Below are 16,808 nucleotides of genomic sequence, written 5' to 3'. Positions count from 1 at the left end.
GTATTTACATACAAATACAAATTTGAGTTGTGGATAAGTCATTTCGAATTGCACCTAAATTCTGGGTATTTTACAGGAAAGGAGACACAAAGTACTTGAATTACTCACAGAATAATTTGTGTCTACTTAAAAGTTAGGCGCAAATCAAAATTACTGATACACTGTGTAAGATTACTTAGAAACCACTTAAATTTAATTACAGTAATTCATTGTTGCAAATAAAAATTCAAAAATAGAATATGTTAAAATTCCCCTTAATTACATAGAAATTACACCCTTAGTTGTGAGCTGTAATGTAAAGTGTTATTTAGTTTTTATACTAAAAAAATAAATAAATTGTGATCCACTGAAGCTAACGACCAGGTTTACTCCAAAAAAGCAAATATAAAAATAATTCTGTCTTTGTGACCTCGCTCGTGTTTTTGTTTGCTTGTTTTTTGTTGGAATGCATGTGACTGTTGGTGAAGCAACCTGCTGGTCTGCAGTTTCAAGACATTTTTTCATGTGCCAAAAAAAATCTTTACTCAGCATCTTCAAAGCAGCTAATTTGGTCTCCCATGATGCATTGCGGTTAGACCGCTGAGAAGGAAGAGGAAAACTGGGAAAAACATTTTGTTGTGCAGAATCAGATTTCTAGCGCACACAAACGCACACGCACATGCACATGCACACACTCGGTCAAAGCTTTGGCTGTTTCCATGAAGAGAAGCCAGAGAAGGAACCTGAAACTGGTGTGTGTGTTTAACCCAGACTCATCATGTGGCAGCAGGGCCAGCTGATGGTAAGTATTTATGTGTGTGTGTGTGTGTGTGTGTGTGTGTGCGTATAAAGTTGCAAGCTAAGGTCATCGCAGTTACGTAAAGTGAACTGTGATGACCTGCTGCTTCTCTGGAAGGATGATGGAGGGAAATGCCGCTCAATTTAATGTCTCACATTCCTGCTATGACTGACACCTCATAGCTCGACTCTAATATCGTCAATGAAAACTAAACAAAGAGTTTTATGCACTTAATACACAAATCCACTGAAATCTTGTGTAGGAGAGTAGTCATAAATCGTTTTTTAATTTATAAATTAAATTCATAATTCACAATTTTTTTCACCCTGCTTTAGAACACACAGATATTTCAGTGGATAACAGCAGCAGCTATGAAATAACATAATCTGTTATTGGGTAATGTTATTTTTCATGAACAGCTCCACTGTTAATCAGTGCCAGTGTGATTGTTCTGGATGACATTCTTCCACCGCAGGGAGATGCTGTCCTCTGGTGGAGTACACCTAGTACCCGGTTGGACCCCATTTCTGCCTTAATCCTTTGTAGCACAGATTCATCAAGTGCTGCAAACATTCCAGAGATTTTGGTGCATATTGACACGACAGCATCAAAGTTACTGCAGATTTGTTTGGCTGCAATCCATGATGTGAATCTCCTGTTCCACCGCATCCCTTTACCAGTGCTTTACCTGATTGAGACCTGATGACTGTGGAGGCCATCTGAGCACAGCAATCAGGTGATGGAGACACTGTGGTCATAAAGCAATAGAGATGATCATGAACAATACTCAGGTAGGCTCAAGTGTTTAACCAGGAGTTAAAAGAATGTACCTAATAAAGTTGCAGGTGACTATTTCTTTTGTTAACAACAGCTACAGCCAAAGAAACAGCACTTTAATTGCAAAAAGCACCACCATCTCTGCATTTTCTTCATATAAATCATTTATTATACTAAACAAGATAAACAAGTCAGTAAAAATAGCACACACTGACTCAAAAACAAGCAATGCTGAGACAAACAAACAAGGAGAAGAAGAAGAAAATGAATTTATGATAAAGTGACTTTATGTTAGTACATAGTTTGATTGATGCATCCATTTCTTAAACATTTAACTTGCATCTACCAAGTCCTGAATTATGAGGAAGATGTGTGATCACAGCCTCTAAAGTGTAGCCTAAATTTAAATCCAGCAAATAACCTGATGTACTAGAAACAAAGCAGTGCTTTTGTTTTTCATCATTTCCTGTCTTTGTGATGCTGACATAAGTCCATCTAATCATTTTTTAAATTATTAACAAGTCATTAAAAGAACATCACACTGTGTATCCCTAAATGTTTATACACACACATTTATCCTATTTATGCGTCTCGAGACTTCAACCCTCTGAAAGTCTCTTTTCTTTGCTCATAACTCTTTCTGTTATTCTTCATTTTAATGTTGCAAATGTCATTTTTGAAGGCTTTCAACATTCAGTGTGACTCAATACAGACATCTTGATGAATCAGAGTCAAATACATCCTAAAAAATCAAAGCAGTCAAATAAATGGTCTACAAAAGTACACAAAAGGAGTATTTCCATTCTAAAGCGTATGACTTAGTCACGGTAGTTTACCTACTATACAACTGTTACTATACAACTTTTTGTTTTTATTTCTAATGGAAAAATTTTAGTTTAAAAAAAAGAGCGAGAAAGGGAATAAAGGGACAGGTAAAGCCTTGTTTAACTCACATGTGCAGGAATTTACAAAGAATGTTAAAGAAGTATCCAGACAGAACGATGACTAAATAAAAAGCTTGTTTGTGAATAAAATGGGGTTTTTTCCCCCCTAGTCAATCTGAATTTTTACATCACAAACTTTGATGAGGTGCCACTGGAACACAAGCCAAACATCAACTCCCCACATACATAGTTTTTTTTTCTGTGTGTAATCCAGCAGCTTTTGAAACTTGAAGCAGTGTAAGTTCATTGGTTTCACAGCAAAACAAAGTGGACATGTGTCACTGTCTCCAGCTGTCTCTCTGAACTGTGCCATCACTGGTTTCTGAAACATGGCCGCCTGTCCAATCAGAGTGGTGTGCGCTGGTTGTAGAGAGGGGTGCGCTTGTGAGCGTTAGTGTGGCTATGCTCTGAGCTATCGCCAGTGCCGTACCCGAGCATTTATTCAGCGAATTCCTCTCCCCTTCGATGCCACTTGTAAACCCCACCTCCCCGTCCTCCTCTCTGCCTCCCCTTCTCCTGGTCCTCCACATTCTCTTGAAGCTGTCCGTCACAAAGCAGTAAACCACTGGATCCAGGCAGCTGTTCAGGCTGCTCAAGGTCACGGTGATGTGATAGGCAAGCACATCCCTCGCCCCTTGCCCGGGAGCTTCCCCTGCCACTCTGAAATGGAAGTAAACCAGCACCTGGCGGACGTGGAAGGGTGTGAAACACACAGTGAAGACCACCAGGACGGTGGCCAAAAGCCTGATGGCACGAGTCCTCCTCACCCTGCTCTGGTGGGGCATCCCGCTGTGGCTGGAGGAGAGAAAACAGGTGACGCGCAGAGTGAAGACCACCACAGCGAGCAGGGGGAGGAGAAACTCCAGGATGGTGAGATAGAAGAGGGCAGGGAGGACCATGCAGGAGGAACTGAACTCCAAAGCTGTGGTCTAGAGAGAGAAGGAGAAAGAATTCTATCATGATTTAGCCTTTTAGCATTTTTAGCTTGTCTCAGCTTGACAGCCTTGTCAGCTCTCCTCTTCTTTAGATCCTGACTGTTCTGTAAACCAAGACTCCTCCTACTTTTCTTGCAACCTCATGAAGATCATTATTTGATTAATTGACGGTCATCACTGATAAGTTTTAATACTCAGGATAATTTAAAATTGCCCCCCCCCAACTAAATCTGCGTCATTAACCAATTCATAGACTAAATTATGAACTCAATTATTGCAATTAATTTATTTCTCTTTTTAGGTTTATTTTGTGGATTTATACACTGAGAGCTCATCTTGAGTGCGCTGTGTTTTTAGTGTGTCTCTTCACCTGAAAAGAGTAGGTGACCACGACTGCAATGAACCACACGGTGGCACTGACACACCTTGCCGCTCCTATGGTCCTCCATCGATGAAGGGTACTGGATGCGTGGACGACAGCGAGGTACCGATCGATACAGATGCTGAATAGAAAGCCATCAGTGAATATTGATAGAGGGGACATATTATTCCAATTTATTTTTTGATAAATTTGAATACTAGGCTTCTTTAAGGCTTCACTCCTTAAAACCCTGCCTTTCTTCTGATTGGCTGCCCCTTGCCTGGCTTCCACAAACAAAAGCTTCTTTCATCTCAGTCCTAGCCTGAGATGACAGTATAAGGAAATCCATGCCAAACTGATATCACCTTGACACAAGAACTTCTGGAAATCAAGAAATTAGACCAGCCAGAAGCCAAACTCTTGGTCCACAGGGTTATCTGTGTGTGTTACCACATTGAATATGAGCATCCAACTAAAAGAATGCACATAACTAAAAATAATGAAAAGCATAACAGCTCCTCGTTATGTGACAAATGAGGTTATGACTCACCCACCTGGTCAGAAACAGGATACTACAGTACATATTGACAAAGTAGCTGAAGGTGTGGACGTATGAGCAGGCCACACAGCTCCCTCCACTGTGGTACAGAGCGATGCGAGCTGGCAGCGACAGAGCCACCAGCAGGTCAGCCACCGCCAGGTTTATGGTGTAAACCACGGAGGCTGAAGAGTGTGCAGAGGCACCGCAGAAAACGTAGAGAGCCAGGCTGTTGAGGACCACCCCAACCACCAGCATCAGACAGTTAAACACCTGCAGCAGGGAGGGATGGACCCTTAGTTTATTGGTCATGCAGAGCTACTTGCATATTTAAAGGCTTAGTGTCTTCTCAGTTTGGGATATTCTGGAGTGCAAGGGTCCTGTGTGCAGGATTTTATGCCATTATTGAATCTTTTCTTGGTAAATTTAATCTATTCAATTTATTTAGGCGGGGTCCTTGCTTTTATCTGCTTACCCTAAACAAGTGTAAAAACAACTTAAGGAACTGCACAGAAATAGCAAATGCTGGAGTGTAACATAAGATTTATTCAGCATTTGATCTTACCATCAGAAAAACCCAGACGGTGTAGAAATCTTGATACAGCTGCATGTCCAGGTGGGCTAACCTGTGCAGGTTTGCGGTCCCCCATTCCTGGTCCCAGGTGTTGCAGTTAGTTTGGTGTGAGTTGAAAAGTGACAGGAGAGGCTCAGCAGTGGAGCTGGAGCTGATGTTGGCGAGAAGGCTCTCCATTGGTTGGAAAAAATGAATGACAGGTAGGCTGGTGAGAATCAGGAAGTGAAGATGTAAAAAAAAGAAAAAAAAAAAAGATTTACAATGTTTTACTTAAATCAATAAATACAAATAAAAGCAAATTACAATGTCTATATTATGTTATGTCAACTTTAGGGGAATAATTCCTTTACTATAGTAGTAATCTCAACTGGAAGTCCAGTCTAACATCTGCTTTCACACTTTCAAGGTATTATTTCCATGACAACAATGCAAAATCCTTTAGAAAGCTAGTTATTGGAACTGGGATTGTGTTACCACACTGTTAATGTATGAATAAAACAACTGCTTGTTGTTATTTTCAGGTTAAAACCCCACAATAATGATGAAGCAAGTGGACTAAATAAAGAGAAATACAGTCACCTGGACATTTCATTAGGCACACCTGTTCAGCCGCTCATTAACATTAATATATCTAATCAGCTAATCATGTGGCAGCAACTCTCTGCATTTGAACAGCCTGTTCAGGTCAAGCTGAGCATCAGAATAGGGAAGAAAAGTGATTTGAGTGACTGGACGTGGTATGACTGTTGGTGCCAGATGAAGTAGTCTGAGTATTCCAGCAACTGCTGATCTACTGGGATTTTCCCATGCAACCATTTCAGAGTGATCCAAAAGACGAGAAAATATCCAGTGAGTGGCAGTTCTAAAAAAGAAAATGTCTTGCTGATGTCAGAGGCCAGAGGAAACTGACCAGACTACTTTGGGCTGATAGGAAGACAGTATCTCAAAAATACTCAAAAAGAACAAGTCAAGAGCTTTTTTTGGATGCATAACATGCTGAAGCTTGAAACAGATTGACTACAGCAACAGAAGTCCATACTGATTGCTACTCCTCTCACCAAAATTGTACAATGCTGTCTGGTCTGATTAGTCTCAGTTTCTGCTGGTAAGGTCAGGTTTGGTGTAAACAACATGAAAGCATGGATCCATCCTTCCTGCCTTGTACCAAAGGTGGTAGTGGTGATGATGTAATGGTGTGGAACGAATTTTCCTGGCACACTTTTGGCCCCTTAGTACTGAAAGATGATAGTTTATTGTTGCTGACCATGTCCATTTATGACCACAGAGTACACATTGTCTGATGGCTACTTCTAGCAGGATAACAAACCAGGCAACAAAGGTCAAATCATTTCAAACTGGTTTCTTGAACATGACAGTGAGTTCACTGTACTCAGGTGTCTTCCACTATCACCGGATCTCAATCAGCCTTTGAGATGTGGTGGAACAGGATGTTCACAATGATGTGCAGCTGACAAATCTGCAGCAACCGTGTGATGCTATCATGTCAATGTGGACCAAAATCTGCGAATAATGTTTTTAGTACCTTGCTAAATCCATGCCACAAAGAATTAAAGCAGTTACTATTTCTTGATGCGCACCTCAAAAAATACTGTAGCACTTAAGGCATTTTTAATTATTTATTACTTTGTTAACGTAGTGAGGAAAATAAATCTTTCAGATTCTTGTCTTTTCTAAATGGTAAAAGCTTTTTAGGATTATGTCCAGACTCATTCTATCTACATTTTTTTTAAACCTTTTTTCCCCCTCAGATTGTTCAGTAATGTCAGGGCTTCTTCATTACAGCCTCCCGGCAGTAATTTAAAGACGGATGCCTTAACCTTTTATCTTGGACTCAGCCTTGGATACTGTATTGTAAATAGTTCCAAACAGCTTTGTTCTCCAAACTCACACACACACACAGACACCCACATACGCACACTAAAAACTAAAGGAGATAGCTGTGACTTCTAGGGATGAAAACATGGCCAACATCTGCAGAACTGAATCCAGGCAGAGAGACTTTGGAAATCCCGATCCTATAAACAATGTGCTCTTGTATCGTAGAGGCAACTGCATCCATCTTCATCTCCTCCCTAAAAGGATGTGACACTCTCAACAAAGTTAAGTACACGACCGTGTGTGTTACTTCAAAGATGGAGCACAGCATTAAGATGAACCCTGCCAGCGCGCGCGGCTATTTAACACACCACTGACATGTGTTGTGTTGAACATGATGTAGACTGTTGTCTTAACACAATAAACGTGATCAGTGCGACACGTCCTGTTTAAAAAAACGGCTGGACTGTGTTCACTTTCAAGGGGCTTAAAGAAGTAAAAAGACTGGCCAAAAATAGTGTTGATATTTCAAAGCCAGGCGGGAACAGATAAAACAGTGTGATGAATAAGGCGTTACGACATTAGTGAATTTGTTATGTTCTGCTTAAGAACAACTGGCCAAACAAGCTATTCATTAGTTGGCCAAAACTGTTTCACCCTTAACTTGAATGTACTAACTTTTCCCAGAGCTTTGAAACTTATCACACTCATTTTCTATGGAAATAAACTTGTTGTCGTACAATCTCTGTAGTTGTTCTGAGTTCATCCAGAGCCCTTATAGGACCTTTAGCCAAGTTGGCTCAAAAGTTAGTTTCAGCTTGTTTCATCTGATGAATCACGGGGGATAAAATGATTTATTTTTCTCTCAGCAAATCTGTGGAGCTCCCCTGGCAGAGCTTGCACATCACATACAAGCAACTCAAGTCCTTTAAGAAGCAGCCTGGATTTGAGTCTGCCCATCATTCATCTTCTCCATCACACTTTCTTTTCTACTCTGAACTGTTCCTGTTAATGCGTTTCTAAAAGCCCCAAATATAAATCTCGCAAAAAAGTGTTTATTTAGTCTTGAGTGTTCGACATCAGAAAAAACATACATTAAAAATATCATCCTTTACTTTAAAGAAAATAATTTTATAAAAGTCTTAAATAATGTCATATTTTACTCAGCAGATCCTCTCATTTTGGCCAAAAGTGTCTTTCCTTATAAAAACCAGAGACGGATGAGCTCCCACTGGATAACATGTGCCGCTGAGAGAGGTCTTTCCACTCTTCATCATCATAAGACAGTTAGATAAAACATGACTGTCAGCCTGGATTTTAAAAAAGAAAAAACTCTCCAAGCAGCTATCTTCTTTGAAACTTCATAGTTATGGTAAAATATGTGACAAAATTATTATATAAAAAATAAACCAGTGAATGACTCTGAAGCCTGCAAATGTTTTTTTTAACATTGTGTTAATCATTGCTGCCCAGCACCTGCAGACTTTACAGATGCAGATGTGCATTTGCTTCTTAGATTCACTTTTAAATGAAATGATTAGAACATACTAATCATGTCTAAATCTATAGGGGCTGCCTTTGAGCTAAACCCTCACAAGTTAAATTCAGGCATTTTAAACTTTACATTATGCACTCTTAAAAGAATGAAAGCTCCTTTTTGTGTACAATTTCCAATGAAAAAAAAACCAGTAATATGCATGTACCAGAGGGAAAGTACTGTACTGTGATCTCCAGGAGGACAAATGTACACAAGGAACCTTAAAACTGCTGCTCAGAAAATGAGGCAAAGTAATGCAGACTATTGTTCCTCCTGATCGTTAGGTACAAAAACCATAACCAGAAAAAAACAAAATAGAATCAAAGTCAAATAATGATGACTGAATGGATTAAACGTACCTGAAGAAGAGAAAAAGTGGTGAAAACAAATCCTCATGCAGTAGACTTGTGCAAAAGTCCTTGTTGTCCGATTATATAAATTAAGAGCTCCTCAGTTGCTTTTAATTTCATACTTTTATCTTCTCTTCATTTCGTCCATCCTTTGTTCTTTCAGTAATTTGCTAAAAAGGTAAGGAAAGAATAGGCCCAGAGAGTCAGATGTGGAGCTCTGGGGCGGAGAGCGTCCTCCAATGGAAAGTAAAGTTCAACAGGCGGACCTCCTCTTTCCATCATCTCTTTCATATCACGTATTACAGAAAATGTAATGAAGACGTATCAAAAATGTTAACTTCTTTCATTTTCTTTCTTGTCATTCCCCATCTTCCTCCACCTTTCTGTTTTGTCTCATAACATCTCCCATTTTCCACCTCTTTAGTTTGAGCTCTCGTCAAATAGGACATCTTCTAATATATTTCATCTGAAACAGGGATTTGGAAAGGCAATTCAAAGACAAGGCTTGAGCGTCCAAGGTGTCGAAAAGCAGAAGAGGAACACATACTTGGATGGATAACAGTTGGATTGGGAATAACAAGAAAAGAGTAAGTGGCTGGCAGGCTAAAAGGAGGAGGAAAAATTAGAAAGAGCTGGCCGGAAGACTGCTCTGTCTCTGTGGGACAAAAACAAAAGGCAGTTTCAAAATCGTTTATTTAAAGCTGTCTCCAGGGTGGTCCCACTTGGACAGCGTTAGAGAGAAAAAATATACGTTTGTCTCTGTGTAAATACATGATTCAATTAGAGAAGTAAAGAGCAAAATAAAAGCGTAAAGCATACAACGCAGCAAAAACTGTTTCTGTAGATGTTTTTATGAAGCTGCCAGCCTGTGAACCCGTGAACCAACACACACTTATAAAAATGGGAGAGGACACCTTCATAGTGAAAGATAGATAAAAAGTAGAGAAGGGATCACTTTACATTTGTTTCACCACAAAGAAGCATCACCTAAACACACAGGAGAATAAACAGCTGTAACATCTGTCCCATTGAATATGTTTGCGGTTGTGTGGCTAACATCAAAACGTCAAATAAAGTCCTGTGACAGTAATACCGGTGAAAAAAACCATAGGCGTCAGTTCTTATGAAGCTAAAAGGAGACTTCACTGTTGGTGATGTCATTATACAAAGTGCCTGGTTAATGTTTGATTGAATGTTTCTTGGCTTGTTTAAATATTTGAAATCTTTGCCAAATGTTTAAACTGTTGGAGACGGAGGAAGGATGTCGCGCTTGACACTTTGGTGGAATTCAGAGGGTGGAAAGAGTGCTTAAATTAAGTTGTGCATAGGAAATCTATTTCTAGAAACCTTTGGGGTAGATGTATTAGGGAATTAAGGGGCACTCCAGCACTTAAACTTAAACTCTGACAAAATTGGAAATGTCAGAGGAATTATCTGGGCTTGCAGACAAGCATTTAACAAGCAGAGAGGAGCTAAAACCTCATGGGAAAAACAAACATATTTTGTTAGGCTGAGAGGGATTTATTTTAGCTTTCAGTAGGTCTTCTGTTCAGAAGTACTGAAATAGCCCTGTTACAGATTTTAGCAGGTGGCAGAGAGCTTGGAGAGGTGGGCATATGCACTGGAGAGAAAATGAATGAAAGACAGTAAAAGCAAAAATAGAATAGAATAGAATAGAATAGAATAGTCATTGTAAATGTAAGACTAAATACATGTGTATGAACGAGAGGGAGACGGGGGAACACTGAAGGTGAAAGGAGTAGAGGTAGTGAAGATGTATGAGTTTAAATAGTCGGAGTCAGCTATCCAAAGAAAAAGACACTGCATGAGAGAGTTGAACGCGAGCGTGCAGGCAGGCTGAAAATAAGATTCAGGGTGATTTGTAACTGTGGAGGTGGTGGAGTTGAAGATGTTAAGATTTAAATGGGGGGTGACCAGGATGCAAGATTGAGGTGAACAGCTGAGGTTAGATAAAGATGGAGCTGTCTTATAAGCAAACTTCAAAAAGATGATTTCATTTTCTAGAACTGGAGTTAAATAAGATAGGATGGTGGCTGGACTAGACTCTATCTGCCTTTTTAGGTCTGTGGGGCTAATGTATTAGTCAGAAAAAGCAGAGGATATGGCCGTCAGATGAATGCTCTTTAAGGTAGGATTCAAAGGCGGTCTCATGGTTCAATGATATGTTACATTATGGACTGATAATGTCCTGATATCTACTGCAGGACCCAATGATAATTAAAACATCATTTGAATTGAATTGAATTTTTGAATTGAAATTTTTATTTCAGTCAACAACAACAGATTATAATTTTACATTTAGAATCATTACTTCAGTATTAAGTTTAGAAACTCATTAAATCCTAAAACATGATGTTTGCCTAAAACAGGGATGTCAACATCAATGTCAACCCACTTTTCTGTCTGTGTACGGAAATACCCGAAATAAATAAAGAGTAGCTACAGTATTATCAGATCAACATGAATAATCTTGGTCTCTATGGACAGGTAAGATGTCAGATAATATTATTAAGCATCTGGGTCGCTGTGACTGGTACTGAGTAAATTCTGATGCACCAAAAACAAAACAAAAAAACATTCAGAAAGAAAAGAAAAGAAAGTGAAAGAAAGACCATTATTGCTGTGTGACACAGCAAGTTTAGGAATAAATCCGATACCAAGTAAATACAAGGTTAGTATTGCCGATACCAATACTTTCAACCCATAAAGCTAGTTTATTTAGGGGAGAGCGTTTATGAGATAAATCAATTTGAATTTGCAATTCCTGAACACATTTTAATGATGTGATGAGTTAACACAGCAAAACACACCTTTCAGCTTTTCGTGTATTTTGAAACAGGGGTTTTGGGGGGTCTTAGACATGGAACCTGTCTTTAAAGCACTTTGGGTCAACTTCTGTTGTTTCAGTGTGCTACAGGCTATAAATAAAACAGATTTAAGAGAAAGACATGACAAAAAGGTTCATACATTTTTTCATAGTGCATAGAGGTTTACTTTTATAATTAGGTGGGCTACATACTAAACTTAAGATGATTAAAGCAAAGTGTCAGTCCCATTGTGCTAGTGTCATTCTGATGCCAATATTTAGTTGGTATTGAAACTATTAATATTTGGATGGATCCTCCCACCTCTACAGACCATAGGAAACTCCAGTAGATCAAGGGTGCCTTGTTTAATGCTGCATCATCCCTCTACAGGAACTGTACAGGTAATATCCTGACAGCTGTAATGGAGGATCAGAGCTGTGCGGCCCTACTTGGTTACGGAAGCTATGTGTGAAAGCTCATCTCTCCAAACTAAAGAGAAGTCTTAAATTTCTTTGGAGACGCGCATATGGATCTGGCTGCAGGCGGTGAGAATCGGGCAGCTCAAGATATCATTTTGAATTAGTTTATGATTAGGGAGTTTTTATTATATCATGCATTCAGTAACTGAAATAAAAATCATCAAACGTGAAAGCTATTTTGGTTATTTCGGCGACTTCTAGACGACATCATGTTAAACACTTGTGCTTTAAGCTTACACTGTTACCACGGCGACCGAGAAGCGTCAGCATTTATTAACCGGCATGAACAACGTCAGATGATTTTCGTTCCCCAGCAACACCAAAATAAAAACGAGACATCCGCTGCCTTCTTTCTGATTTCACACCGTGTGGGAATATTCGACCACTCAGTGAAACCGATTTCTCTTTTTTCTTCTGAGTGACAACGTGGTAGTTTCTGTTGGCGGAACGGTTTATATTCTAGCACACGGAACCAGAAAAGTTGGAGGCGGAAATTAAACCTGTAAACAAACGTATAGCTTTAGTTAGAAGCGGTTACAGTATGTGCACATTGATTGTCTGCTGAGCCCAAAGAAGATGTTTAAAAACACATTCCAGAGCGGTTTTTTGTCTATTTTATATAGTATCGGCAGCAAACCTCTTCAGATATGGGACAAAAAGGTAAGCAGCCGCTCAGAACGGAAGCAGGGAGCTGTATGTTGGCTTAGCGAGCGGGGCTAAAACTGGCTAGCATCATGTGCACTCACGTCGCTTTTAAACTTCGCACTGTTTTATGGCTGTGGACGTTTTCTAGATGCACTTTAAATTCACGACGCGCAGTTCTTGTTGATTACTTGTAGAAGCAACATGATACAGGGTAGCCATGGAGGCAATGCTGCTAAGTTGCTAACCTGAGTCACACATCAGTAATTGAAGTTACATTCGCTTGATTGAGTCATTGGTACCATTCACACGGTTTTACGGGCTAATGTGCTAAACAGGAGTTGTTACTGGTCAGATATTCAAGTATGAGCTTTGCAGTCCTCTCTGCATGGCCATCTATGCAGTGGTGACAAATGATCTGAGACATGAGATATCCATCCATTCATTTTCTGCCGCGTATCCAAGTCCAGGTTGCAAGAAAGCACTCTAAGTAGATAGACTCAGACTTTGCATTCCCCATCACTTTGTCCGGGGGTACATGGAGGCGTTCCCAAACTCACCCAAGAGACATAATCTCTCCAGCGTGTCTGAGCTCCTCACCCTAGCTCTGAGGGAATATTTCTGCTGCTTGTATCCGCGATTCTATTCTCTTGAGCGACTAGTAAATTGACAGTTTCCCTTAATGCCAAGCTCTCTCTTCACGGTCTGCATCATTGCACACGCCACACCACTCCATCTGTCAGTCTCCTGTCTCTCCTTTCCCATAAGCAAGATCCAGAGATATTTGAACTCCTCTGAAGCAACAACTGATCTCTAACCCGGAGGTCGGGCGGCACCACCCAGTGGTGTCTCCAAACGTCTGTAATTCATTTCAATTCAATTTTATATAGCACCAAATAACAACAACAGTTGACTTGAGGTGCCTCGAATTATAATGTAAGGTACCTACAGTAATGCAGAGAAAACCCCAACAGTGAGATGACCCCCTATCTGCAAGGACTTAGCGATAGTTGGATAGAAAAACTCAAAGCTTGAAAAGCAAGTATTAGGTTCAGTGCTTTGTGGATTGGGCAGCGATCAGGGGTGGGGGTCCTGGCAGTCCCAATCCCTGGTTGATGAATCTGACTTTAGATATGAGACATGCCTTCTTCATTCATTAGTTTTGCTTCGATATCCCACATCTGATTCAGGGGGGTTTACAGTTGGTACGCCATACAGCACTCTAAACGTTCTGGGAAACATCCTAATTTCTCCATTGAAAATAAGGGAACAAATCTATTTCTGGGTTTTCACAGGTGAGGAACGGTCACATAAAGAGAGTCACGGACAATGACATACATTCGAATGTGCTGGAGATTGAGGGAACAAATGTCAGGTGAGTTTGTCTGTTTATTTATTAATCAAAGGTCAACTTTATTTTCAGTTCTACGATATGTACAGGATATGTAAACTGAAAATTATAATAATATACACAATTATATAATTATATACACTATTGCAGTCCTGGCATATTTAACATGATATTCTTTTTTTCAAGCTCTTGGGTGCATTGATTGTCTTCACTTTGTGTATAATATGTCTTTGTGTTCTGTTTGAAGTATGTGTACATTAATGTATCATGTAGATGCCAGGCATAGTAATTAGATTTACTTTCTTTAATATTTTTGTCGTGTTAAATAACTGAAATAAATCTGTTATTTAAGTCTCGCCCATCCTAGCTTCATCAACTCTGTCCTCCCTACAGCACCACCTACATAACATGCCCTGCAGACCCCAAGAAGACCCTGGGGATCAAACTTCCCTTTTTGGTCATGATCATTAAGAACCTCAAGAAGTATTTCACCTTTGAGGTCCAGGTAGAGACATTTAAATGCTTTGTGATTGGCTAACATACAGTCTGGGAATCTACCATAGACCTGGTGCTACGTGTGTCTCATATCTCCCTCTCAGGTTCTGGACGATAAAAACGTTCGCCGGCGGTTTCGAGCGAGTAACTATCAGAGCACGACGAGGGTGAAGCCCTTCATCTGCACCATGCCCATGAGGCTCGATGACGGCTGGAACCAGATTCAGTTCAACCTGTCCGACTTCACCAGGAGGGCTTATGGAACCAATTACACAGAGACGCTACGTGTACAGGTTAGTGCACACATGAGGAACCTCTGAGTCTTTCCTGTTTCTCTATAGTAAGAATTTGGCGCAATATTCCTTTTTCTCTTTTTAACATCTGCTCTGTTTCCCCCCTCAGATTCATGCTAACTGTCGGATAAGGAGGGTGTATTTCTCCGACAGACTGTACTCTGAGGATGAGCTTCCAGCTGAGTTTAAACTCTACCTGCCTGTCCAGAATCAGAAGGCCAAGGTTAGTACATCTCTCCATATACGTGAACGCTAATACAGTGTTACAGTCAAAAAGTTACCATTTCAGCTCTCAGTCTGTAAAAATGTTGTGTAGAAGTTCAACACTTGTCTGTCTGTGTCTTGCAGCAGTAGAGCTTCTTGCGGTGTGCAGCCCCCCCCCCGATGTGACTTGGAGTTTTAGTTGTGACAACATTATGTAGATTCAGTGAGACATTTAGTTTTGACTTTTTCGTGAGTCTTTGCACATTCAAGTCTGGTCTGATGTTTCCTTGCACTGCTGTAAAAAGATAATTGAATAAATAATAAAAGTCCACCATGTCCATTATTCTGGGGTTTTTCCAGTTTGCCACCATCCTGTGCATTCTAAACAATATTTATGAATGTTGACCACCTTATGCCCTCATCTATATTTCCTTCTGACACAATGCAGAATCCCTTTATTTTTTCCTTTCTTGTACTAGAGGTATGAATATCAGCAGAAAGACTTAGTTTCAATGAATCGTTGTTGCTATTAAAGCTATAACACTTGATAGGAACAAAATATGATCTTTACCTCTGGTCCTTTAAACAAATAAGATCCTGACACTTGCTTGTATCTGATTTTAATCCTGTTATTTTACATGTCAGTAGTTTTATATTTGCTAAAAGGTTTCTCAGATTTGGCTCTCTATTATAGAAATATGTTTAGATGCTGTGATGATTGTGACATTTATTTTGATTAGGCTAACTACTTCTAGCCCTTTTCCATAACCACACCTGTTCATTTACAATATTAATAATTATAATATTAGATTTTGTATTACATAAATGCCTACCGGTGGTTTCTTCACAAAATAAATATCTATAAAAACAGAATGTGTGCTTAGATAAAAGCCTTTATGTGAACATTATCAAGCTCTAGTCTATTTGTTTTAGGCAGGCTTTTTCTGCTTGATCTGCTTCATTTTGCTTCTTCTGTGTTTTATTCAGGTGTATTTATTACCTATGCTGTTTATTACCAGGTTGTAATAAAGTGTTTTGGGAAAAACAAATATCTTCAGGTTTTCTGTTACCACCACAACCGAGTTGTTTGTGGATTGGTTCCCTGATATATATAGATAGAGATATATCTCTATCTCTATATCTCTATATCTATCTATATCTCTCTATATATCTATATCTATATCTATATCTATATTTTTTAATAAAGATTCATACAATAATTATTTCCTCAAATTAAGCGGGGCGGGGAGGGGTTCACCTGGAACTAGTACCGGTATAAGGGAAACGAAAAATCGTAAACAAACGAATCACGTGCAATAGCAACCAGCGATATGCGTAGCAACTGCTTGAAGGGTCTCAAAGTGCGTAATGTCTATGGAGTGAGCTCAAGGATGTTTAAAAACACCTCACAGTGCGCGTTTTGTCTCTTATAGAGCATCGGTAGCAAACCTTCTCAAATATGGGACTAAAAGGTAAGCAGCGGGTGTAGAGGGTGTATTTTTCCCGACAGACTGTGAGCATGAGCTTCCAGCTGAGCAGTTTTGAGCAGATAGATGGATGGATCAAAAGACATCATCACAGGGTCTCTGCTAATAATGCTGCTTGCTTTTAAGTTTATAAAGAATGATTACCACAACTGATTTTGATGTGCTATAACATTAAGTACAGGATTTAGGATAATCATCTTATTTGTCAAAAACCGAAGGAGGCACACTACTTGTTTAAGTCTTTACCAACTGAAAACCTACTAGAAGTTGGCCTAGAAGCTCTTTTCATTGCTGCCATATTTCAGGCCTGCTTATAGAACAAAATAGGTTTGCATCAGAAGTTTGTGAGGGTGGTCTTTGCCTATGTAATTACTCTTAGAAAAACCTGGAAGCTATTCA

The 16,808-nt window shown here is 39.6% G+C and overlaps 3 protein-coding genes across 4 annotated transcripts; 1 reads left to right on the top strand and 2 right to left on the bottom strand.

Annotated features, from left to right (window-relative positions):
* Positions 1–1,771: 1,771 nt before the first annotated feature.
* On the bottom strand, positions 1,772–4,187 carry LOC120726450 (G-protein coupled receptor 20-like). The gene is made up of 2 exons (XM_040020045.1): positions 3,805–4,187; positions 1,772–3,428 (listed from the first exon to the last, which is right to left on the bottom strand). The coding sequence occupies exons 1-2, from the start codon at positions 3,976–3,978 to the stop codon at positions 2,778–2,780; spliced, it is 825 nt and encodes a 274-aa protein (XP_039875979.1). The 5' UTR covers positions 3,979–4,187; the 3' UTR covers positions 1,772–2,777.
* A 98-nt stretch (positions 4,188–4,285) lies between these two features.
* Positions 4,286–6,513, bottom strand: LOC120726453 (G-protein coupled receptor 20-like). The gene is made up of 2 exons (XM_040020047.1): positions 4,899–6,513; positions 4,286–4,606 (listed from the first exon to the last, which is right to left on the bottom strand). Exons 1-2 carry the CDS (start codon positions 5,082–5,084, stop codon positions 4,286–4,288), a joined length of 507 nt encoding a protein of 168 aa, XP_039875981.1. The 5' UTR covers positions 5,085–6,513.
* Positions 6,514–12,244: 5,731 nt separating this feature from the next.
* Positions 12,245–15,967, top strand: cfap20 (cilia and flagella associated protein 20). Of its 2 annotated transcripts, none has more exons than XM_040020654.1 (6): positions 12,245–12,597; positions 13,875–13,954; positions 14,324–14,435; positions 14,530–14,718; positions 14,828–14,941; positions 15,070–15,967. In XM_040020654.1, exons 1-6 carry the CDS (start codon positions 12,514–12,516, stop codon positions 15,070–15,072), a joined length of 582 nt encoding a protein of 193 aa, XP_039876588.1. In that variant the 5' UTR covers positions 12,245–12,513; the 3' UTR covers positions 15,073–15,967. The 2 variants fall into 2 exon arrangements, with proteins under 2 accessions (XP_039876588.1, XP_039876587.1); XM_040020653.1 differs by having other exon boundaries at positions 12,248–12,597; positions 15,067–15,967.
* Positions 15,968–16,808: the final 841 nt, after the last annotated feature.

This window comes from Simochromis diagramma, unplaced genomic scaffold (assembly GCF_900408965.1).
Source record: "Simochromis diagramma unplaced genomic scaffold, fSimDia1.1 OVJJ01000753.1, whole genome shotgun sequence".
Lineage (NCBI taxonomy): Eukaryota > Metazoa > Chordata > Actinopteri > Cichliformes > Cichlidae > Simochromis > Simochromis diagramma.
Note: the sequence above shows the minus strand (reverse complement) of the source record. Positions and strands in the feature narration are given on the sequence as shown.

Bases quoted from the DNA above. Each gene is read 5' to 3' on its own strand.
- cfap20 (XM_040020653.1), top strand. From the start codon at position 12,514: ATGTTTAAAAACACATTCCAGAGCGGTTTTTTGTCTATTTTATATAGT. The intron at 13,955-14,323 runs GTGAGTTTGTCT...TCCTCCCTACAG, and splicing joins ATTGAGGGAACAAATGTCAG to CACCACCTACATAACATGCC. The intron at 14,719-14,827 runs GTTAGTGCACAC...TTCCCCCCTCAG, and splicing joins CAGAGACGCTACGTGTACAG to ATTCATGCTAACTGTCGGAT.
- LOC120726450 (XM_040020045.1), bottom strand. From the start codon at position 3,978: ATGTCCCCTCTATCAATATTCACTGATGGCTTTCTATTCAGCATCTGT. The intron at 3,429-3,804 runs GTGAAGAGACAC...TTCTCTCTCTAG, and splicing joins TGGTCACCTACTCTTTTCAG to ACCACAGCTTTGGAGTTCAG.
- LOC120726453 (XM_040020047.1), bottom strand. From the start codon at position 5,084: ATGGAGAGCCTTCTCGCCAACATCAGCTCCAGCTCCACTGCTGAGCCT. The intron at 4,607-4,898 runs GTAAGATCAAAT...TCCCTGCTGCAG, and splicing joins CCGTCTGGGTTTTTCTGATG to GTGTTTAACTGTCTGATGCT.